Genomic DNA, 25,669 nt, shown 5'->3' with positions numbered 1-25,669 from the left:
GCATATTGGCTGGTTGGGAGATCAGTAGGTTTGACTGTTGGATGACATGCCCCAGGAACATAACTGGAGGCAGACAGGGGTTGTGTTTATGGGTTGATGCAGCAGGAAGGTGAGATGGGTGGATAGGTTGGAGTTGATGTCTTGTTTATAGCGTGCAATGGGTTAAGGCAGGTGGCTGTCTGGTGGAGGTGGGTAACAAGCGGGTCTGTACAGTATCTGGGAGATGATTCAACCCTTAATCTAACAGATGGGGTGGTGGAAAGGTTTGTTGCAGTTGATAGATGGGTGAGTTTTATTGTATGGGGAAGAAGGGTAACAGCAGTTGCTCTTCAGCCATACCATGTGTGGCTCGTTGTCTGTTCCTATTTATTTGCAGTGGGGTAGCTCTAATCCCAACTGTGCGAATTGTGTCCAAGCAGTGCGGTGTGCAACAGGTCCATTGGATGGGATAAGCATGTTCCTAAGACATGAGGGGATACTTGTGGCCCTCTCACTTATGTACAGTGGAACTTCCACAAGTGTACAAAATTTGGTTAATTTGGGGAAGGGATCTGAAATTTTTGGGGATGCCAATTTTGCATCTTTTTTTGGGTTCCTTTTATTAGTGCATTTAAGCATGTTTTATAATAACTAGCTAATTCCAAACACAAGTTGTGTTTAACTAGATGGAAAGAGTCTCCCATGTGTCACGAAAATCATCTTGTTACTATATCTGTGCAGTTGATATCTGTTTTGATTGAGGAGACCTAATTCTGTTACTGTTGCTAGACTGCACAATCTGTGAACAGCTTTAAAGAGCGGCTTTACTTTGAAAAGAGACTTGGACTATGTCTTTCCTGACAAAAAGATGTTTACATCATAAGATAACTAACACACATTAGCAATGCTGCTGTAAAAACATAATGGAGACAAGCCACTTTAGTTTTACGGGGAGATAAAGTAGGCAAGATCAAGGGGTGGGGGGGAAGGGACGTGTATAGTGCTGACCTTGCCTAGCAACTTCCCAGTAAACACTATAAGTGTCTTTCTCCACTTGGGATTTTATAGTGAGCTAGCTGTTGTGTGTTTAGTTTTCTTGCTGTCAAAACACACACACTTTAATGTCAGTGAAGACAAAGTCTTAGTGAAAATGGCAGTGTGTAGGGTTCAGTGTTTTTTGTGTCATCGTGATTTCTAAATCCAATGTGCTCAGCTTACAAAGGTCTGCTTATTTTTCCAACTGCCAGGTCTGCAAATTCAACATGGCATCAGGAAGCTAACCTGGGTATTTTTTCCTCTAGCTTAGGCATTATCACCAGCAATAAAAACTATATAGGCCAGATCTGCTTGTGGTTAGCTGTGCAACCCTCTTATCTGATTCCTTGGATTGTCTTTTTTCTTTATGCATTTGGGTGAGAGGAAAAAAGCTAACCAGATGCAGGTTTTTTTTAGATTGATTCACTAGGGTTGCACAGGTGGGCACGGTCCTACAATTGGATCCAACTGCTGATGTATAAGCCACTATAGACACAAGGTCACTTGCATAGAAGTGTAGGTTCTATAGTGATAATTAGTAAAAAGTAATGAAGGCTTCCCCCCCACCCCCCGCCCCTTGGTAAAAATCAGCAGATACGACTATGAATACACAAAAGGAGTACTTGTGGCACCTTAGAGACTAACAAATTTGGTGCCACAAGTACTCCTGTTCGTTTTTACAGATACAGACTAACACGGCTGCTACTCTGAAACCTGTGAATACACACTGGAACTAGACCTGCTAAGTAGGAAGGTGGCTTTTGAAGTAGTCACTTTTCAGAGTATAATTGCTCTGTAAAGGGAATATTATTCAGTGTTTACATTTGATAGCTTGGAGATTAAAGTGGCTGAAGCAAACCAATGAATGATCTGTTCTGGTATGCTGTCTCTAACCATATCTAATGCTGAATGGTTCACAAGATGCAAAACAAACATAACACACCTAATTGCGCAGTACACTACTGTACCACCACCTGCTGATTAGCTCCTGCCCTGAAGTGTGAAGACTCCAAGCCCTGGTAATTGTGTCTGAGCTAGTTTAACTGCAGATGTCCTCATAGATCTGCCTAGTGCTGTTTCAGTCTTTCTGCAATCTCTGCCTCACAATTGCTCAGTAGTGAGCTCCATTAGTGGGATGTTGCAATAATAACAGTACCTATAGTCTGAAAGTAAAATTCTCAGACTGACGGCATCCGCAAACCCACATCAACATGAATAATTTAACAGTCCAATTTTGGTGCCAGTGCTTCTTAATATTGTAGTCATTTGTATGCCATTGGAATGTGTTGCCTCGTTCCAGGGACATTATTATAGCATCATAAATGTGTGTGGCACTTGAGACAAAACAGAGACATGAGGACCAGCGCCTTTCATTTACACTGGTTTAAATGTGTAACTACTTCAGTGTAGTTACTCTAGCTTACACCATGTAAATGAGAGAAGTTGGCACATGGTCCCTTCCCAAAGGAATTTACAATCTGTTTGATGTTGCATAAAGAAAGGTTAAAAACAGAGACATTTGAGGGAAGAAAGGTGAGTAGAGCACCACAGTTGCAATAATATACAGCCATTTTCCCCAGATGGGGTGCTTGGTATCAGTGGGAGAACTTCAGAGCTAGAAGGATCATTTTAAATTTCAGCTCAATGCTTACGTAGGTGAGTGAACAGGATTCAGTTGACTGGAAATGACCTACCCAGTCTAAAGCCTTTTGTGTTCAGGATTACTCATTTGTCTGATGTAGCACTAGTGCTCATGCTTTAAATGAGACTTTCATTGATCTGATTAGGTTTTTTGAAAAAAACAAAACAAAACAAAAACATTTTAAAATAGGGAATTCCACTGTGTTCGGTTACCTAAAGAAGAGCAGGCTTTGAACACTTCTCGCTGTGCCTGTCTCCCCCTCCCAACCATTCTAGGGGGAAAGTTAAGTAACTAAAAACACCTTTTAAAGCAATTCTATAAACTTTTTTGCATTTAGCAAAAAATCAGTCGCAGAGACAAGTCTCTAAATTGGTCAATATAGAAGTTTTAGAACAAGGATTATAATACTTAAAACTTCAATGGTGCTTCATATTTTAATCCCTGATTAAAACAGACCAGCGTTGCTTTTATTTGAGCAATAAAATGTTCCTGCTAAGTGGGCCAGGCCTTAGTTGCCAGTCTGTTGGCTCCTGAAATACTGATCTGTATAATTACATTATTCTTACTGTTACCGCCTGAGGGGCTTGAGGCGGACTTCAAATGGTCCGTTGGCCCGGCGTGCTTAGCACCAATAAAGACACCGAGGGGAGAAAGCAAGCCAAGTTTATTTCAGAGCTCTGAAATGACACTAGGAGACCAGCATGTCTCAAATCCAGTGCAACAAATACAAATAACTTTTGCCTTTTATACCCCAAGCTGTTTCTGTGTAAGCCTTTGTCTATTACTCCCTCTCACTACTCCCACCCCTCCCTTCTTTAGCCGTTACAATTAGAAAAGTTCCCATACGCCTGCTTATCTTTCGGCCTTGCAAGGCCTGTTTACAGCAGCTGCCTGCTAGAAAAGCTGACCCTTACATTTCTACTTCAGCCTGTAAGCAGTTTAGCCTAAAAGTAGGTGAGAGTTCACAAGATGGAGTCTGGGGGTTCAGATAGGCCCAGAGCAAAAGAGCTTCATCGACACTTTGGCCTTCCACTCTCCCGAGTTACCTGGTAGCTATGCCTAGAGGCCCCCAACATTACCATTGGCTGTCAGCATGTTACTTGGCTGTCCTTGATTTATCAGCACACACCTGTGCAACAGAAGACGTCACAATTTTTTCTGGGCTCTCTGTTTCTGCCTGCTCAAGGAGCAAATGTTCTGATGATCCAAGTGAAGGCAAGAGGATTCCGTAAATCTACTTGTTCAGTATGTCACATTTTAAGGTTATGCCTGTAATGTCTCCAAACATTACTGAGCTCCAGTGGAGTAAGAAGACAGTGCAGGAAGATAATAAATCTCCTGAAGAAAATGTTGTTTTAACAGCAAGATAAAAATTCAGAAAGTTGAATATAGTGTTCATGAGCTCCAAAACAAAATTAATTGATTATAGAAAACTTTCATGATTCTATAATTCATAGTGTGTATCACTATTATATACACACACGGAATGCTGTGGTGTGGTAGTATAAAAGTGAAACCACTTTGTAGTTATGATTGCTGGTAAGCCTTTATTGTATACCACACTATCAGGTATTCTGCTATGGTAGCAATTTAAATAATTTAAAGTATATCTATCTATATCTATCCCACTTGCTGTACAGTCTTCTTCCCCAGTCCTTTGAACTCCCTATGGGTGGAGAGATCTATCTATGCAGAGTTCATTGTAGGAATGGAGCCTTGGTTATCATGAAACCAACTGTTCAGGGCTGATAGAGAGCCATAAAAACCTCCAGAAATGACCTAAAATTACTCTTCTATACCTAAAAATGTCATGACTTTAAAATCAGACACCAGGCCCTCTTAGGGCTAGAATTTTGGATTGTACTGGGAAGCTGGACATCTTCCCTTTCCCAATGAAATAAAACTCCATTTTCTAACTGCAGGGCTGCAAATTAAAACTTTGAAGTAATGACATTTTAACGTACAGTACAGAAAACCTGTTACTGGTGCAGGAATGAATCTTGCTTGTTGTATGTCTCAAGTGGAAGCATCTTTTCCTTTTTCCTGGGGGGAGTGGGAGCTGAGGAGGAAATGTTTTTATGGCAGGTTGTTCCTTTTAAAAAAACTAACAAACAAACAGAGTTGTTTCTTGGAAGCTGCTGAGGAGGGTTAGTATGGAGTAAGTCCTGAGGAAATGATTGCCAGGCAGAGAGCAATGGAGGCAATCATAAATGCATGATAAAGATTCATAGAAATGTAGGGCTGGATGGGACCTTGAAAGGTCATCGGATCCAGCCTCCTGTCCTGAGGGCAAGTAAAACTAGGCCATCCCCAACTAGGGCTGCCCAGAGGGGGGGGCAAGTGGGGAAAATTGCCCCGGGCCCCACAGGGGCCCCCACGAGAATATAGTATTCTATAGTATTGCAACTTTTTTTTATGGAAGGGCCCCCGAAATTGCTTTGCCCCAGGCCCCCTGAATCCTCTGGGCGGCCCTGTCCCCAACTGCTGTTTGTTCAACCTGTTCTTAAAAACTGCCAACAATGCAGATTCCACTGTCTCCCTTGGAAGCCTATTCCAGAGCTTAACTACCGTTAGAGTTAGAAAGTTTTTGCCTAATATCTAACCTAAATCTTTCTTGCTGCAAATTAAGCCCATTACTTCTTGTCCTATTGTCAATGGATGTATTTTTTTTATCACCTGGCTCTTCAGTTTATCACATAAGTTTCAGCTAGACCTGGCCAGAAATTTTTCATCAAAATGTGTTTTTTCAACAAAATACCACTTTTGTTGAAATTTGAAACATTTTGAAAAGTGTCAATTTTGACCAACATCTGCGGATTTTTTTTTCCCAAAATGAAAGATATTTCATCTTGGAAAGACTTCATTTTGGGGATTTCCAACATTTTGTTTTGAAATTTTTTAAAATATTTTCTTTTACATTTTTTTATGCTACTGCTGAAACTGACATTGTAGTTGAAATATTCAATTTTTATTTTAAATATCATTAGGACCAAAAACAAATGTCAAAATGTCATAATTTTCCACAAACCAGAAATTCTGAGTTTTGACCAGCTCTAGAATCAGCTCCATCAGGCTGTGTACATTTATACTAGAGAAAGAAATAAAATAGAGTATTTGCCAAAATACAGTATTTGCCAGAGGAGAAATCAGTCAGGACACAAACAATCACTGTGGCACTAATCTTCCTAGCTCATTATTAACTTGAAAATCTCATTTTGGTATGTTTGAATGAACTTAGAAAGCTTCATACGTTTAAGACAGATTTGACAGATAAATTCTGTCTGTCAGAATTGTGTTTTTCTTCCTTATTTAGAAGTATTTCAATAACCAAATCAATAAACCCGCGTTGGTGTTACATGTCAGAGGTGGAAAGAGGACTTTGGAAAACTTCAAGAATCCCCCTCAGAGTTTTTGCCCTTTTCTTTCCACAGGGACTGAGATTAGTGGACTTGCATAGGAGACAGGGTATGAGATTGTCAAACCCTACAGAGCTAGAAGATCTGCAAGGAAAGCAAGCTCCATCCCTTTAGAGCTCGGGGCATCCAAGGAGAAGGACTGTCTTTGCATATATGTCTATGCACCACCTCCTCACTTCTGCTGAGCCACTCTGCCCCGGGAACTGGTGTGGGAGGATGTTCTAGTGGTTAGGGCACTAGCCTGGGACTTGGGAGTTTCAGGTTACCCACTCCACCACAGACTTCCTATGTGACTTTGGGCTAAATTCACAAGGGAACTTAGGCGTGGTGACGCTGAGTGGTGCCATGCCTAACTTTTAGGCACCTAGAAAAATCACTGGGATTCACAATGCTTCTGCATCATCTTGGGATTGATGTCAGGCTGTCAGGTCTATAATTATCTAGCTCATCCCATTTATTTCTTTCAGTATTGGCACAACATTAGTTTTCTGTGTGGGATCAAAACCTGCAATGCTTTTCCTATTGTTGACTAAGGCTTTTTTTGCCCCCCCCCCCCCCCCCCTTTTTTTTTTTTTTAAGTACTTTATTTGTAAATGTCTCATTGAACAATCTCTTATGCAAGCTGTGCCAGCAGCACGCTGCCCCTTTCAGGCCAGACAAGGAGAGTTTGTAACTAATCCTGCAGTCTTTACAATGTTCTAGAGAAGGAAAGGTTTCACTGGATAGTGCTAAAGTTATGGCAGATGCCCACTGACCATCCTTGAAAATAAAGCTATTAAAATAAGCCATACAGTCATTTCAGGTTTTAATCTTTCATGCGTAACTAACTCATTTTGTCTGAGAGGCTAACCAGCTGCATTCTCTGAAGTTCTTTTGTTCTGCCACTTTTGAATTAAGGGTAAGCAAAAATGGTCTCCCATAATTCAAAAATAAATTTAACAATTAGCTTTCAGTAAAACAGACATAAACTGCTGGCATGAGACTAAGCATGGGACACTTCAGATTAAAAGGATAAAAAACAGGTAATGGAGATCTGCATTTTAACTACTTTTTGCTAGTGTGAGAGGCACATAGTACCCACTATCCTTGGACTGCAATCTAAATTTGCATTATTATAAAAATCAGAAAATCTCCATCTTGTCTGTTAATGTAGGGAAGCATAACTTCCAAGTAGCAGTCCTTTCTTAAGATATACCCATAAAAGCACCACAGCCACCCCTGTTCTCAGCCCTCAAGGCTACAATAAATTTCATCTAATACAGTAACCTCTGGAGGGACTTGGCTACAAACGGAAGCTTTACACAAAGGACTGATGACCCATCCCAGCTGTGGATGTACTCCAGAGACTTGATTTGAACCTGCAGTTTATTCTATCACTGCTGCAAGCCTGAACCAAGAACTTTGCCATTACTGTATGTAATTGATTCCATTTAACCAATTCTATATCTTTTTCCTTTTATGAATAAACCTTTAGATTTTAGATTCTAAAGGATTGGCAACAGCATGCTTTGTGGGTAAGATCTGATTTGTATATTGACCTGGGTCTGGGGCTTGGTCCTTTGGGATCGAGAGAACCTTTTTTCTTTTACTGGGGTGTTGGTTTTCATAACCATTCGTCCTCATAATGAGTGGCACTGGTGGTGATACTGGGAAACGAGTGTCTAAGGGAATTGCTTGTGTGACTTGTGGTTAGCCAGTGGGGTGAGACCAAAGTCCTCTTTGTCTGGCTGGTTTGGTTTGCCTTAGAGGTGGAAAAACTCCAGCCTTGGGCTGTAACTGTCCTGCTTTAAGCAATTTGTCCTGAATTGGCACTCTCAGTTGGGTCCCGCCAGAACCAGCATCGCTACAATGCTGCACAAAGCAGCTGCTCCCCAGCTCTGCCTCTTCTCCATGCTGGCAGGATACCATTCACCCCAAAGCTCCTGGAGCTCCAAAAACGGGGGTGAGTGCAGAGAGAGCAGCTGTGGGCTCCACGGAGCTATCACATTCCTTCCCTCTGCTACTCCCTCAGCCCATGGGTTGCTTTCAGAGACCTTCAGCCCCATGTTTCCCCTTTCTGTTTCATGGAGAGGAGCACAGGCCCTTAAGTGAACTATTTGACAACCAACATATCTGGCCTTAAAGTAGAGAGAATCTTTCAACAAATCAGTTAAACAGAAAAATGCTACAAAAATAATCTGAGGACTTTTCCTTCCCCAGAGCACTTATTATTGAGATCAGTATTGTATTAATGTGGATGTTTATACAGGAAATATATTCCAATTTAATGCCATTATTTGTGGGGGGAGGGAGAAGAGAGGGGTTTTTTTTATAAACAGTAGTGAATCATGTGGTTTGGAGATGAAAATGGCATGTGCTTTACTCTATAGACTCTGCTATATTTTTTGCAATCTGGCTCAGTTTGCTATTGCTCAGTTCCATCATTTTGCTTCCTTCAGCAAAAGCACAAAATCAAGGAATGAGTTTTTCTGCTGCTCCTTAGCTTTTTATACCTCGTAAACCAGCTTCTTCTGGCAAAAGAATTGAGTCCCTACAGAAGTAACTTTACATTCTGTTGAATTAAAAACACAGAAGCAGGAGAAACTCTTGTATACTGCTCTTATATTTAGATGAGGGCACTGTGCTATGTGAAATAATTTAGGCTCTTTATTTTAAAATATAGTTGCAAAAGATCATTTGAAGTAGTATATTTGAAAATACATTTTGCATAATTTGTTAGTTTGTTAATCTAGATTTTGTCTTGTTCAGATTATTTTTGATGTTTAACACAAGTATATCATCTTAAGCACAAAAGTCCAGAACTGTAAATGGATATTCAGTACCCAATTACAAGCAGTTCACTGCACTTTCCAGGTAGGAGCCCCAGATTCTCTTTTCTTAAATGGAAAATAAATTCTTGTCAGTATCCCTAAGGCAGAGGTTCCCAAAGTGTGGTATGTGTATGTTTGATGTTCCATCAATGCACTTCACAACAGTTTTTAAGAAGGTGGCACATAAATCAATACAGTTTGGGAATCGTTGCCCTAGAGGATGCTTAAAAAAGACCATACATCTTTCAAAAAAAAAAAATACTTGCAGGGTTATGACTACTTCAGTGGCATAGTATTATCTTAGGGGAGTACAGTATAGTGCTAGAACGGATGAGCCCATTGACTATATGACAGTGGCAATTGAGGACACTCAGTACTGCACAAGATATGGGCCTAATAGTGTACTAGTATAATACTAGGAAACCATGGCAGTCATTGATCAGTTTCCAGAAAACACTGTCAGAGTGATGGAATTATTAGAAGATGGTACACTGTATGCCCTACATATTTCAGTACAGCATAATTCCATTTCTGTTTACTTTAATGTAAAGACAAGAAGAGGAAAAAGTATTTTCTAAGGGTTATCCTAGACCAAAGAGATCTACTCTGTTTAAAAATTATGAAGGAGTTAATACAGTTTCAGGTACTATTCCTGCCCCTCATTTCCTTAGCCAGTTTTTGTGGTTTTATAATCACATTTTTCTATTCTTTAAATACTTTCCCTGTGTCTGTGTGAAAGACCCACACAAACAGAGAAGAGATTATCCAGGGGAACCATCAGTCATAAAGTAAACAAACTGGAAAAAAATCCCTTTTCCTTTTATAGTGCTCTGAAGTAACTTACACCAATATTAGGTAAAATGTTCTAAGAAAAAGTCTGGATTTTGTTGGTGGTGACGTTTTTTTTTTTTTTTTTTTTTTAATTCATCTCTTTTAAAGTTACAGCTAGTGTATTCAAATTATATACTTTTAGGGAAGTAGTCATCATTTCAAATGTGTGCAGACACGCTAGTACTATAGGTAACATATCTTTAACAGCAGTCTTGGGTAAGAGGAAGGTTACCATAGTTCGTCATTCATCACCTATCTTTAAAACAAGACAACCACCACCTTCCCAAAAGACACAGGCTTTGCACTTGTAATTTTAATTCAGTAATAATCTTATCAAAACAAATTCTCCCTAAAGTGGCAGCAGGATGCATTGGAGAGCTGCAGAGAGCTGGGAGTCAAGAGACCCATGGTATTCCTGGCACTTCCACTGATGCAGGCCCGCAATACATTCTGCATCAGTGGCCTCCTGAGCCCCACGTTGAAGTCACGGGGGGCACTGTGCTGAATCCATTGCAAGATTGGGGCCTTATTGTTTGATCTTGCACAGCCTCTTTGTGCTTCAGATCCCCATATTATAGATGGGGAATAATGATACTTCTTCGTTGGTCATTAAGTGCTGTGATATTTGAAGTCTGCTAGATAATGTTTTGTTGTTGCTGAATATGTTATTGGTGGACATCAGTAAGGCCTGGTCTACACTACAGCTTACGTATCAGAGGGGTAGCCGTGTTAGTCTGGATCTGTAAAAAGCAACAAAGAGTCCTGTGGCACCTTATAGACTAACAGATGTATTGGAGCATAAGTTTTCGTGGGTGAATACCCACTTTGTCAGACACATGCTCCAATGCATCTGTTAGTCTATAAGGTGCCACAGGACTACAGCTTACGTTGACCTAACTCTGTAAGTGTCTACACTAAAATGTCACTCCCGCCAATGAACTTACCCACTACACCAATTTAATAAATCCATCTCCACGAGAGGCGTAGTGTCAATGCCGACGTAGTTATGTCAACGCAGTGTCAGTGTAGAGGTGTTGCTTACGTCGACTGTTGCTGCCTTTCAGAACCTGTCCCACAATGCCCCACACTGACAGTTAAATTGGTGCAAGTGCTCCTGGTGAGGACGTGCACCCCAACACAAGCACAGCATGGATGTGCAAAAGCCATTTAATTACTGCAGTGGCTGTAAGTTGCTGTAACTTATGTCGACATAATTTTGTAGTGTAGATGTACCCTAAGTCAGAGTGTGTTATCTATTGTCCATGTAGCAGAGTTATTTCTAACATCTATCCCCAAGCATTTAATAAAGGCTTTGTTTTGGGAAGCTTACCAAATAAAGGAAATTAGTGAAAAATGTCTAACCTTTGTGTGAGTAGTAGATTGCTTATGTTACATTATCTCTTAAGAATCCTAGCCTAGAGATCTTATCAGAAGGTTGGCTAATTGGAGACTTGTTTTTAGACTGCTCTGTGTTGTACAGACAGAATCTTTTTTTTTTTATATCAACTCAGTCTCCTGAGAGAGCTGTGCTGAATAAGAGTTTCCATTGTAACCCTAATCAGATCAATATGTGTGTGTCATCTGTCCCACAGAACTGAATTGCTCTTTCAGTCAGGATGCTGATGTCTCATTCTCAGTGACATACAGTATTAACTCAGTGAGAAGCAGACTGCTGATTTGGTTTATTTCAATTAAGAGTCCCCCCCCCCTTTGTCTTTTACTATTTGTGTAAGATCAGTTGCGTTGTCCCTTTTGTTAGAGTTCTGATATGACAATCATTTTTAATGCAAATAAATGGTTGCCAAAGTGAGACCCTTTACAAAATAAGGCATTGGAATAGGTTTCCCTTTTAAGTGCTCTTATAATTATGCATATGCTGTTTTTTTAAGTCTCTCTATTATAATACATGGGGAAGCTAGATTTTTTAAAAAAACTTTTCTTGCATCCTGGTAAGTAAAGCTAAACACCAGATAACTGCTGCAGATTTGTTAATCAAATGGTAAGTGGGCTTCTTTTGTTTACTACAAAGAAAAAACCAAAAAAACAAAAAATAAAAAATGTATTTTTGTTTTAAAATAAATATATTGGGAAAACTTATTTACAGCTACAATTTACAGCCTCTACAGTGCCCTTTATAACACATTTATTGTTAATAAGCAGACACATATTTAGTTGGTATTCATAAATGGAACCTACTGAAAATGTTTGCTTTGATCTGGTGCCCATAAAATGTGTGAATGGTCGTCTGTAACTTGTCTTTTGCTGCATAGCATCTATTTTTAACGACACTGAACTGCAATACTGCTTAGCTTTTTGTGCAGAGAAAAATCAGTTCTCGCTTCTCAGCTCTCCAAGCTCTGGTCAAGTAGGTAGTCTCTTGGTCTATCCAAGGCTGTGATCAAATGTCTTGATGTTTTTGGTCTTTTGGCCTTGAGATGAAAACCTTGTCTTTGCTTCTGGGACCTTGAAGTGAAAAAATATTCTCTAAGTTATATCTATTTAAATGCACTTCAGCGTACCCACTTCCAAAGACTTAACACAATGCCGAGGCAAATTAATTATGCCTGTGTTCATAATCACATCATTTGTGATCCCATCTCTTGGCACTGGGATCAGAGTTCAGAGCACCCATTCGTACATACCTCCCTCTGGATACTAGCTGTGGTGGTTGTATGTGGCAGAAAAAAACAAGTAACTGAGTGAGGAACCATGGAATTGGGACTTTACAGAGGAGGCAAAGTCACCCTTCAACCTCCCAATTGTCAGCAGTTCTCATGTTGAAGTGGGTGGGGGTAGGATGTACACGGATGTACTGAAACTGGCATAAGAAGTCTGTGGTGTAGCCAAGAACTGAACCCACATTTCTCAAGTCTGGTAGAACATGCTTCCTCTCATAACACTCTGGCAGTTTCTGGCTAATGTAAACATTAATATAATTATCATGCCTTTATTGCATTATTTTTATTTTTATGCGCTGCGCGGCAACCGCAGCAGCCATTGGCTTCAGTGGGAACTGCAAGTGCTCAGACCCGTGAAAATGAGGCTATTAACAGGTTTTAACATAATTGATACTTAGCTGTCACTACACATTGCAGTGGATCTTACAAACCAACAATTTGTAAAGGGGTGGGGGGATAGCTCGGGGTTTGAGCATTAGCCTGCTAAACCCAGGGTTGTGAGTTCAATCCTTGAGGGGACCATTTAGGGATCTGGGGCAAAAATCTGTCTGGGGATTGGTCCTGCTTTGAGCAGGGGGTTGGACTAGATGACCTCCTGAGGTCCCTTCCTACCCTGACATTCCATTAATTTAATTACAACCATGGAGGAGTATTTGCAGAGACCCTGCATATGACAATCTCTTTGGATAGGGCCTGTTTCTCCATTCTGGCTCACTCTCACTCTACAGAAGTAGACAGTAGGGGAAATATGGCTTTATGAGGCCTCTGTACTTCTCCTTTTCTGAGGCCAGCCAGGGTTCAAGTTACTGCAGCCTCAGAGCTGTTTTCATTCTTTTATATTAAAAATAAAACAGAGAGAGATACAGATTATTAAGTCATCTGGTCCATTCCTTGACTGTTCCTACCGCATATTTTTTAATGCTCCATCTAGTCTAGTTTTAAATGAAGTCAGTAGCAAAAAGTCAGAGCTTAAGAAGATTCATTCCATATTTAGGAAATGTTACCCCTGCAACAGTGAATTTGCTTTTTCCTTAGCTTACTTTCATCTCATTATTCTTTTATCCCCTTTAAACCATCCTAAACAATCACTCTTTCCTCTGACCTGCCTCTTCAGTTACTTGTAGACCGTTTTCCTAGCCGCCTTAGATGTTACATATATTTTGTTTAAGTCTTTCTTCGTAAGTCAGTCTGCTCAGTTCATTGATCATTCTTGTTGGTCTTCTCTATTCACTGAGTTTTATTGACATTTGCCTGCCACTGAAGTCTCCAGAATTTTCTGCATTAACAGGACATAATTAGTAACTTTGTAAAATACTAATGAACATAAATACATTGAAAGGGATATTATCAATGCTATATTTATACATGCAATGCATACAGTGTGGTCCCCTCAGTGTTATCTAGACAGGATTATCCCTTCCCTGGTCTATTATGTGATACCTTTGTGTAAGCAACCCAAAACTGCATTGGTCTTCTCATATTAGTAATGTTAATATTGTAGAGGCACATATAACATACTTTATATTATTTTTGTGCACACAAAATAATTATTATGGGGTTATATTTATTTATTTAGGCAGGCCAAATTTTGTCAACCTCGATAATATCCTTTTAAATGTATTTATGGTCAGCAGTAGTTTACAAAGTTACCACTTGTATACTATTAAATAGAACTGGTCAAAACTCAAAATCTGATACTTCAAAATTTCTTTCATCCCAAATTAGAACGAAATCAGATTTAAAACTTTCCTGCATTTTCCAACAAAACTTGTCTTTCCGAATTTTTTTGACCAGCTCTGTTATTAAGCAATGACGATTTCTTCAACTCAGTATAAAAGTGTCATAGCATCTTTATAGCTTTTAACGTAATTATATAGTGAGAAGCATGTCGTTGGCTAATTATTTTTCATGGCTCAAAGTGTTTTGCCCTGTGTTAGATGAATAACTAGTTAACTATGTAAGCTGATTTTATTTTCTTTCAAACATCTGCTAGTTTGGTCTTGCCCATTGTTTTTAACCTGGAAAATACTTTTCAGAACCAAAATGGATAATTCCAAATTCTTCTGCAGGGCAAGGGGTGGCAACATATTAAATCAGCCCTGGGTCATTTTATAATAATTAGCACTTAAAGAATGCTTTTTGATCTGAAGATGTCAAAGCACTTTACAAAAGTTAAGTGACTTTCCCAAGGTTACACAGCAAGTTAGTCAGAGGTGGGAGTAAACCCCTGTTGTTCTGAATTCCATTCACAGACTCTGACTCCTGGATCAACCTACACTTTCCTGCTGAAGTAGGAGGAAAGCAAGACAAGTAATATAACACGATAGTGGTCTCAAAGCCAGTCCTGGAAATGTTTTCTACTGAAGTAATAGGGATGTGGATATTGGTAATAAGCCACCCTTTCAAAAAAAACAAAACAAAATACTTATAGTTTATCTGTTTAATACAGCCAAGCTGAACCTATAGCCGATTTTATGTAGATTCTCCAATCAAGCTCTCAGAACTCAATGGCTTATATCCATATGTGAAACTGCTGTACAATTTCTTTTCCCTTTGGATGTTTAAGTCTAAAAATAATTAATTATTAAACAATCCTCTTTCTATCAGGGATATTGACATGACTTCCTTAAGCACAATCAATTTCTGCCATGTTCTACTGTGCCACATGTATCAATTTTATTTAGATACACCAGTTTGGCTATTGACCATGAGTTTGTAACTAGGTCCAAAACTAGATTGTTTACTTACCTCAGATTGGTTTGTCTCAAAACCAAGTTAGTTGTAAAATTTATTTTGGTGAGCCATTCAGTTATGATATATACTTTGTTTCAAAATTAGGTAAAACTAGTCCTACCCCTAAAATAAAGAACTGAAAATTGTAGTTTTTGAACACACTATCATTTTAAAACGTAATTGTAACAGTGCTTGGTGCCATAGATGCTTAAGCAATCCCTGTGCACATAAAAGTCCTCAGCAGTGCACTTGTGGCACTATTTGAGAGAGAACACATCTTCCTCTGTGCCATAGAGCAAGTGGCCAGCTGTTTATCTACAGCAGGGATCGGCAACCTTTGACACATGGCCCATCAGGGAAATCCGCTGGCAGGCTGGGATGGTTTATTTACCTGCAGCATCCGCAGGTTTGGCCAATCGCAGCTCCCACTGGCCACAGTTCGCCATTTCAGACCAATGGGGGCTGCGGGAAGCAGCGGGAAGCAGCGGCCAGCACATCCCTTCGCCCGCGCCGCTTCCTGCAGCCCCCATTAGCCTGGAACAGCGAACCACAGCCAGTGGGAGCTGTGATCGGCCAAACCTGCGGACGCTGCAGGTAAACAAACCATCCTGGCCCGCCAGCAGATTCCCTGATGAGCCGCCTGCCAAAGGTTGCCGATCCCTGATCTTACAGTACTCCTTTGCTGTCTTTTAGTACTTTAATTCCTCCTGAGGGTGAAAGCAAACAACTGTCCTAGATAACTTCACATTAGCCAAACTTAAATGAAATAATTTATTAGAAATTGTACATCACAAATAAAGAAAAACATTGAATTGAGAGATGAGTAGAAATAAAGAAGCATGCTTACATGGATCCTGAATAAATGGAAAGTGTCACTAGACATAAAGTTTAGTTATAGAATATTGAATTACCTCGGCCTACAGCATTGCAGAAAACATTCTTTACCACAGCCCAAAGCTTTCCGCCTACACCAGTCATGTGTTCGAGTCTCTTGTACCAGAGAGCATCTGGATAAAATTCTGCACTTTCACACAGCTGTACAATGACCATTAACTTCAGTGGTGTTATGTTCTCTCTCTCTCTCTCTCTCTATCTCTCTCTCTATCTATATATAACAGTAGCTATATATGTTCAGTCAGAATACATTTTTATTTTAGATGAAGGGAAAGAACAAACAAGAAATGGCAGAAGTAAAGTCTTCATGAGATAACAAATTACATTTCCTCTAAAATGCTTCCCCAAATCTATCTCACAAAATGGCAGCTGCCCTCTGAAGACAGCAGACTCCTAGATGCCTACAGATTTGGTAGAAAAAAAAATAGAAACAAGTTATGCAGTGGCCTTAGCTGATCTGTAATTCAGGATGAAGCTAGCTAATTGTTATGGACCTGATTTTAACACCTCCCCCCATCTAAATTCCTTGAAAAATAATTGAATTTTGCATGCCCTCATCCCAGGCAATCTATATGGGAAGTTTTGTAAAAATCAGAAATGGAATTTTAAAGTTAGGGTGTCTTGAAAATTGAGGTGAAGTTCTCTTTTGGGAGAAATGTGACATAGTTTGGCTCATAATGGTTGCAATCCAGCAAAGCATTCAAGCACATGCTTAACTCTAAGCACCTGAGAAGGCTTTTTGAAATAAATTGGACTACCAATGTGTTTAAATCTAAGCATGTTCATGTTTTGCTGCATCAGGGCCAATATCTCCAGATGATGACCTAAAAGCTCCAAATTTGTTTTGTTGGCCTTGCTGTGAAAATACTTAAGTTTTTTGTTTGACCTTTGTTTGCTTTATTTGTTTTGGGGGTGTTGGAGGAAACTGGGGAAGATACATTAACAGCTACTATGGTGAAGCAAGGAAGGGGTTAACTGGATGCTCATAAATACAGGATTATAAAAAGTCAGTGGAATGCTGTCAGAAGGGTTCTGAAGGAGTCTTCTTCAGCAATTAGCCGAATGGTCGGCTGGAGTGATCATTTGCCATTTGGTCCGTTTCTGTGCAGCCGCAAGGGCTTGATGGGCCAAGAGTCCAATGTCGGAACAGACTTGATGCACCCATGTAATAGGTGCCTCTGGGCCACATCCACCCCTCAGGGTGAAGAGAAGTGATGAATATGGTGCTCAAGTGAGAGAACTGAAGATGAGTATGTTGAGTGGCTGAGACGTGGGTGTATGGAGACATGGATGCTGTGCATGTTAGCATTCGGTGTTAGAGGTGGGCTAGTAGATTTTTTTTTATCTGGGCTGAGAAGTTTTTGGAGAATCCTTCAAAGCTGAGCTAAGTAAACAATGCAGTGTGTATTTGTGATCATTCAGTATCATAAAGGGATTTATCCCAACTCCTACTGTGTTTATACTTTTGATTTTTGGAGTAATTGGTAGCTAAGAAATATGAGAATTAATAGTAAATTCTTCTTGGCGCATGCATTGTGCTTTATTTTTGAAATATGATGGATGTATAGACATTAGGTATTCTACCAGCCTTGTGTCCAACTCATAAGTCGTTAGATAAACATTGGTATTCCCATTTTCTAGATTTAGGTGGGAGGGAAGGAAGCTGTACAAGATATTATGTTGATTGCCCTCGGTCACACTGCAGCTCCGGAACAGAGCCACAGAACTTCCTGACTCCCAGTCTTGTGCCAAATCTGTTAGCTAGACCACCCACAGCTTTTAAGGTGAGGGCAAGAGCTAAGTGGTGGATAGACAAGAGTGGAGAGCTGTGCATTCATCAGGAGCTCAAGAAGTGCTCGGCCTTTGACCTACTAAAAAATTAATTTAACTTAATAGGTTAAAGAGTGAGTTATACACCACGTGTTGATTTATCACACACCCATAACTTCAATTTTCATAAATCTGCAGAACCATTTTAAATCAGCACAGTTGTCTTTGTAAGTCTGCTTTAAATCCCCTGGCTCTTTACTTATTGCTAGGGTTGCCAACATTGTATTTCAAAAATAAGGGACTGTTTCCTTAGCAACCCCGCTCCACTCCTGCTCCTGATGTTATCATTTATTATTAATAATAATTAGTACTCGCCCACGTTTGCCAGGGCTATTTCTTGCTGCTTTTTGCAGCACTCAGCAACTCCAGATCTTGTATAGAAATGAAAAAATAAGGGACATCCCTTGTAATAAGGGACTGTTGGCAACCCTACTTACTGTTCTTCAGATCTGTCTTTGTTCTATTGCCTAAACAAGATATTTAACCTAAACAAGATCAAAGGCACCACAAGACAGTTCATGAATGGTTCCCCTGTAGTTTCAACTTGTACATAGGGAAAACCATAATGACCTAAGGAATAGATCTGTGCTATAGTAGAAACTTGTTCACTGGCCAAGTCTGAAAATATGTTATCACTTATTTTTCTAAAAGGATACAGTAATTTCATACTGTCTAAATTACTGGCTAATGATTGCTGGTTTCAAAGGGTAGAGGTATTTGTTCCATGAGAAAAGGATTGTTCAAGGAGTTGAGCTGATAAATATGAAACTCAGTAAGGGCCAATTTTTAAAAGGATTTAGGTGCCTCAAGATGCAGATTGAAAATCCCACTAGGAACCTATCAGCATCTTTAGGTGCTTATATATCTTTAAAAAGCTGGCCCCAAGAACCTTTCAGACATTTCTTGTATATGCAAATTAATACTGATTTTAAAAAACAAACAAACATAAGGAAGTACTTCTTCACATAACACAGAGTCAGCCTGTGGATCTTGTTGCCAGGGGATGTTTGAAGTCCAAAAGCATAAATCATAAATGGGTTCAAAAAAGAATTTGATCCTTTCATGGAGGATAGGTCCATCAATGGCTATTAGCCAAGATAGTCAGGAATGCAACCCCATGCTCCAGGTGTCCCTAAACCTCCAAATGCCAGAAATTGGGACTGGACTACAGGAATGGATCACTCAAAATTACGCCTTTCTGTTCATTCCCTCTGAAACATCTGGTACTGTCCACTGTCAGAGGCAGGATACTGCACTGGATGGATCATTCATTTGGCCATTCAGATGCTGGAGGCTTTAGTTGATATCTGAAGGAAATGGAAAACTACAGAGAACCTAAATGAGAAATTGAACTCTTCCACTGGGTCTGGAATTCTAATTACATTTAGAATAATTGTCAAGATTATACAGCAGAACATGAGCAAGTATTTGACTGTTTTCCCAAGCATAGCTACATATCAACCAGAGCTTTGATAGCATAGAATATAAAAATATAATGTGGAAAAACACCTTTTGAAATGTTAATTAATCTTTTCTCCTCTCTTTTCTCTAGGATTATGATTGCTTTTTTGAAGCAAAGGAAAGCAACACGGTCTTCTCCTTTCTAGGGCTGAAACCTACGTTGGCATCAAAGGTGAATATTGCATTTACAGACCTTTATGACTCCTCTTGCGATCTTCAGCTTGAATTTGCTTTGAGAGAAGTTGAGAGGTCAGCATGTTCATGCTGATGCTCCTCTCTCTCTTTCCTTGCCAATATTATACTAGTGAGCTATGTGAAATTGGAACAATAAACAGAAAAGCATTTTAGACCAAACAAAATCTTACCTGTTTTAATTTCTGATATATAATAGAAGCTATAATTATCTTCTGCCAATTGCACATTAAGGGCAAAATTCTGCTGTTGTTACGCCAGTGTAAATCCAAAGTGACTCCATTGATTTCAGAGGGGCTGTTCTGGATTTACACTGGTGTATCAGCAGAACTTGGCCCTTAATCAATGACGTAAGTGCAGTTAAGGATGCAAAAACATCTTTGTCTTGCTTTGGAAATATTAGTCTGGGAAAATAGCTAACATTGGTCAACATTTGGTCAGTAGGTGTTTAAAAAAATCACTTAACTGATTCAGGATGTTGGTGAAACCACTTGATTATAGCAATTCCTTATGGGACAGTTAAAACTTGGAGGAAGTATGTATGTAGCAGGCACCAGTCAGTTGCAGTTAGCTTCTCTATTGAATAGACAATATAATTCCTGATATAGTACTGCTTTACCTGTTGTGATCCTGGACTATCTCATTGTCTCACTGTATGAGGATCCTTTGTGCAATGGGCCAAACTGCTGGGCAAGTTTCTTTCCCCCTCGGATCCTTTGAATTTATTATCCTCTTGCCACAAGTGCTATGTCAGGGCCAAATCCTGGCCCATGGCTTTCTATGAATAAATAAATCTCCATAAAGGAGGATTCCTTTCTTCTAGAGACTTGTTATTCCTGAATACTGTGCACTGTGCAGGGGGTGAGGACGTGCAGAAGGAGATTCCTCTGGCAGCCACCTCTTTCCTTTTCCTTGCTCTCTACCTTCAAGCCAGGGTCCCAGGAAAAAGATTCCCTTCTGGCCCCCAAATCAGAAACAGCAGCTGCTTGTTGCTGTGTTATTGGAAAGCACCCTGTTGCAGGCCTGGAGAAGAGTGTGCATGTGAATTGTCCCCGAACAGTATGGGAATGATCTAGTTTTAAAACGTGAGGCAAGAAGTGCAGCTGGCCATCGACTAAACTTTTAAAATGACCAGACAGGCTGGCAAGCACACAAAGTAACCGAACATTAATGTTATGGTGTTGCTAGGTTCTTGCAGTTATACAGTGATCTTGGGTGTTACTTATAATAAAAGTGGGTAACGATTTCAGACAGAAGTGTGATCTTCCAGTTGTTGCTGTCCCTTAGATATTGCATGGGAATGTTCAGGTACTGTATTTGGTGTGGAAAATTTCAGTTGTAATTGCAAATGCACAGTCCTCTAACTTTATATTTGGAAGGTATATTTGTTCATCCAGTTATACTTGTATGAACAAATATGAGTTCAAGCTGTAATAAGTATCCCCAGACCCAAAGAAGAATAAAGAACTACACAGTTAGTTGATTTTTGCCCCCCCCTCCCTCTTTTAAACAGGAGTCAGAACCCTAGAAAAATTCTTTGAAGATTCAACAAGCACATCTGGATGAAAAACCTTGTTCAGCACATGACTGCTTTCCTAATGGATCACTGTGATAAAAAGCCAATGCGAATCATCAATATTTTGCTTGCCATGGAAGAGGTGCTTTCCAAAGGTGTGAAATTAATGTGTACACAAAATGGGATAAAGGGTGAGATGATACTCCTTTTTTTAAAAAAATGCCCACTCTTGATGTTTCACATTTGTCTATCGATTACATTTTCACTGGCTTTGGTATTCTAGCAAATAATCTATTTAACTCCAGGATGTTGAGGAATGGAAGTGTAAAATCTGTATGGTCATGGAAGGGGATCTGGCAAGAATGTGAATCCTTTATAAGTCTTCAGCTACTGCAGTCTGGATAAAATTAGTTTATCATGACAGTTATAGTTTTGATGGTTAATAGAAAGTGGTGCTAGTTACGATACAGAAGATGAAAAACAGCATGAAGAACTTGGTTTATGCCAAAAACTGCAGATTTCTGCTCAGTATATTTACTGTGCTGTCTATGCTAGAACATGTTTATTGCAATATATGTGGGCTACTAAGCTCTCTCATAAAAAAATCACATTACGATTGGCTGTTAAAAAACAGTGGTTAATGGGGAGGGGAGAGAACTCAAACTGATGCTGTCTTGACATCCATGGGTCCCCCCTCCCCCCACATACACTGCAATAAAATTGGTCTGTTGATGTGTTTGAAAACAATTGTTTTGTTGGCAAGTACACTTTAACATGTGAGGTGCGTGTCAAACTCGCGCGTATAGCAGTTGAAAAGACATCATACAAAGCCATTACATAATATCTGTTATTTGGGTATGACTTTCCACCTCAAATTTTAGAGCTCATCATTTGGCTGTTTTAAAAGATTTCCAAAGTTATGGGGCTAATTCTGCTTCCCTTAATCACTTTCAATAGAATTCAACTCCACCATTAGCCCCATTGATGTTGGTAGAACTACTTCTAGAGGTAGGGCTCGATCTTGCAAATAACTTAAACACAGCAGTTGTCCTCATGATTTGAAGGTGAAATCTGTTAGACAATGGGATTGCTCACATGCTTAAAGTAAAGCTTGTGTATAAATGCTTTGCTGGATAAGGCCACAGTATCTGACCCCTTGCAGGATCAAAGAAGCATCAGTTACTATTCAATGTGAATAAGGGAAGCAGAAACTGCCCCTGGGGATTACCCTGATGTAGCAGAGCCCAGTTTGGCCATGTATGACTTAACCATTTTTAAAAAATTGAAATTTGAGAGTAGACTGCTTAGCAAATGGATTGTCTGTAATCTAGTCTAATTGCGTTTAGCAATGGGAAACCCTTTGCCCTGTTAAAATAACAGCTATTGAACTTCATAAATGTAGCTTCTGCTCAACTGTGGGAGCTTTCTTCCAAAACAATTTGATGGTCATTTGACTGTGCTATTCCAGTAAGTATTCTGGCTTTGCTGGGCAAATGGCATATGGCCGCTAAGTGTGGAGGGCAGCTTTCCTGCAGTCACCTGGGCTATATTTGGTAGTGGCTAAGACGCCTGTCAGATACCTGTGTGCTGGAAGACTGTTTTTGCTTGTAAGCATGCAAGTGAGCACAAAGGTGACCCACTCTCGATATAGTGACTCTCCTACGTGTGACAATTTCCATATGCTACAATAACAAGTGCAGTAGTTTGTGAAATTGGAAGATTGCTGACTCAGGTCAGATGCGAATAAAGAGGCACAGGGATAGTTCTGCAGGACTGACATCCATAGCTCTGTCAACTGTTACTGCTTTGTGAAGAGAGGTGGTTTCCCTTCACTTCATTAGCATTGTCTCCATTTACACATACTCCACTGAGAACTCTGCTGGCCGTGTTTGTATTAAAAAGAAAATGCTAAAAATTACATGAGAGGAATTTTGTGAACCGAATTCTGCTTTTGATCTTCTCATGCTGCTCCTATTGAAGTAAAAGGAGCCACACGCATACACTGAGCACAATTTGGTTCTGTCTTTATTTTCATCAGCCCCTGCTCTGGATTCCTCTCCTGGGGGTGCTGTAGCCAAGATGTTCAAATAGAAATATATTTTTTAAAATAGTAATATGTTGCCTATGATAAAAGTTGTGTTCATAGTTTTATAATCACATATTTTATGGGGTCTTAACTTCACTGTACAAATGGATTTGGCAAATCGGATCTGAGCCAGAGATCCATTTTGTTAAAGTTAACAAAATTCTGGACAACTGTTAATCTGAGTGCAAGAAATTTTCATCCCCTTGCAATGTTAAGTAAATGAAATTTACATAGTTACACAGTAAAACAGAGAGAAGCCATCCTGGATTAAGCACATACTTGATTTGTTGTACATTTAGAGAATTACCCAAGGTCCCAATTCTGAGGAAGTTTATGCATATGATTAACATCATTGGGTGAAATCCCAGCCCCATTAAAGTCAATGACAAAACTTCTGTTGATTTCACTGAGGCGAGAATTTCACTCATTGAGTTTAACAGAACTCCTTCTGCGTTTAAATGTCCACAGGTTTTAGGTCTAAAATTATAATTGAACAGAAAACCAGTATCATTATTACTGTTAGGTAAAAGGGCTTCTTTAAAAAGATTAGTTGTGGACACTGTTTATCTGGAAGACAAGAATAACTCCAAAAATGTCCATTTTGCTTGCACAGATTGGCATTATAAATCCATTTAGAGAAGAAATTTTCTTTTGATCTTTTTTAAAGCTATAAGTTGCTTGAATTTGAGTTTTTTCATTGATTAACAGCCTTATTTTTTTTAATTATTATGTAGCCTTTTAGTTTGTTACAAAAATTGACCTGGATTTCTTTTTAACCGGTTTTATAGTTATGAAATTTGTTAAAAAACTAATTAGTTTTAACTGGAAAGCTTTGTTGAAGGTAGATGCAGTAGCTGAAACAAATGCCAAGTTATTAATTTTTTAAAATAGCATAAAAAGTTACATCAAAGAAACAATGGGCTAGAATCTGACCCGATGCCAGTAGTTACCCCAGTTTAAACACAGGCAGAAAATCAAAATCAGGTCTAATGCGAATTAAACCTCAAAACTGTGTAGACAGCTAAAGCTGCCATTAAATAAATGGGAATTTGGTTTTGCAAGGAATGTAAGATCAGGCTTTAAAGTCAAATTCTATCCTCCGATGTGTGTGAATGATTCCTGTACACTTCAGTGACAGATCTTGTGTATGCACCAAGGCAAGAATCTGGCCCTTACAATGAACCATTAGAGATCCCTTTTGCTTTGGCTACCTTGTAAAAACTCAATGCCATCCACTTCACTAGCTATCACTTACTACAAGAACTGTAATCAAGAGAAAATGTTTGAATTGGGAGGGTGTGCACACAGCCACTGTACCAGTGGTTTTAGTAGGTATGTTTGTTGTATTGTAACAAATGAGAGGTGCCACAAAGCACTGGAGAGTGTCTTGGCTGAAGTAGGACTGTTACTACAGAAGCTTATTTTTTATATATATATAAAAATAAAAGAGTGTGTGTGTGTTTTGGTTCCAAGAATAAGAACACACACACAATTTTAATAGGGTTGAATCAGTCTGATAAACTTTTAAATGTCTTGTACTTTCTTTTAATTTAAAGAGTAAAACATTTTAAAATAACTTTGCTTTTGATGATTCAGGTCAAAGGCCAAGACTTTGAAAAATAGGAGCCTAAATTAAGCTCCTGAATCTACTTGTAAAATAAATGACCTGATTTGCAAAAGTGCTGGCCTCACCCAGCAGCTCACATTAGAGTCACTGGGAGTTGCTAAGTATTTAGCAGCTCATAGAATCAGATCATTTTGTTTAGGAGTCTCATTTTTTGACATGATTTTCAAAAATAGGGGCCTAATATTTGTTAGTGTTGCTGGCCACAGAACTGCTTTAACTATTGTTTTCAACTGGTAGTGACAGAGGTGGTTTGATTTAACAATAAAGACTCTTAAAGATGGTTGTTAGATGTTACATTTCTGGGGTGCTGGTTTTTCCTTGATTTACTTAGCCAGGAAGTGCTAAATCCTGCTAGTCTTATTTGCTTGACTAGTTCCATGGATTTCATTAGAACTATTTACGTGAACAATGCAAGGAGGATTTGGCCTGTGATTATTTTCATGTGTCTAGAATAAAAATAGTAGAAATTGGAAAGAGAAAAGAAGCCTAATAGATCAGCTAGAGCAGTGGCTCTCAAACTGGCGACCCCTTTCATATAGCAAGCCTCTGAGTGCGACCCCCCCCCCACCCCTTATAAATTAAAAACACATTTTTATATATTTTACACCATTATAAATGCTGGAGGCAAAGTGGGGTTTGGGGTGGAGGCTGACAGCTTGCGACCCCCACATGTAATAACCTCACGATCCCATGAGGGGTCCCAACCCCCAGTTTGAGAACCCCTGAGCTAGAGCATTCCCTGGCCTTGGGTATTCTACCACTGCACAAAGTCTGTAGTTCAAACTGTTCCTGTAACATTCCTGGACATCACAAATGCAGAACTGATGCTCCCTTTGATAACGTAATTGTTCTACATGGGTTTGGGGAACGAGGGGAAGTACAATTTGAGCACATTCTAGACAGTCTAAATTTTTTTTTTAAATTACCTTAATTAAATTA

At 39.4% G+C, this 25,669-nt stretch overlaps 1 protein-coding gene across 1 annotated transcript in view; it reads left to right on the top strand.

The window, feature by feature from the left end:
- SH3BGRL2 (SH3 domain binding glutamate rich protein like 2) overlaps positions 1-22,551 on the top strand; it is a 48,422-nt gene extending 25,871 nt beyond the window's left edge. The window contains exons 3-4 of the mRNA XM_024194662.3: positions 19,401-19,481; positions 21,015-22,551. Of these exons, the coding sequence (XP_024050430.2) occupies positions 19,401-19,481; positions 21,015-21,029 (96 nt within the window). The 3' untranslated portion in view covers positions 21,030-22,551. The remainder of the gene's footprint in view (positions 1-19,400; positions 19,482-21,014) is intronic.
- The last annotated feature ends 3,118 nt before the right edge of the window (positions 22,552-25,669 follow it).

The sequence above is a fragment of the Terrapene carolina genome, unplaced genomic scaffold (assembly GCF_002925995.2).
Source record: "Terrapene carolina triunguis isolate 2854851 unplaced genomic scaffold, T_m_triunguis-2.0 Scaffold42, whole genome shotgun sequence".
Taxonomy (NCBI): Eukaryota; Metazoa; Chordata; order Testudines; family Emydidae; genus Terrapene; species Terrapene triunguis.
The sequence above is the reverse complement of the archived record's forward strand: the minus strand, read 5'-3'. Positions and strand labels throughout refer to the sequence as shown.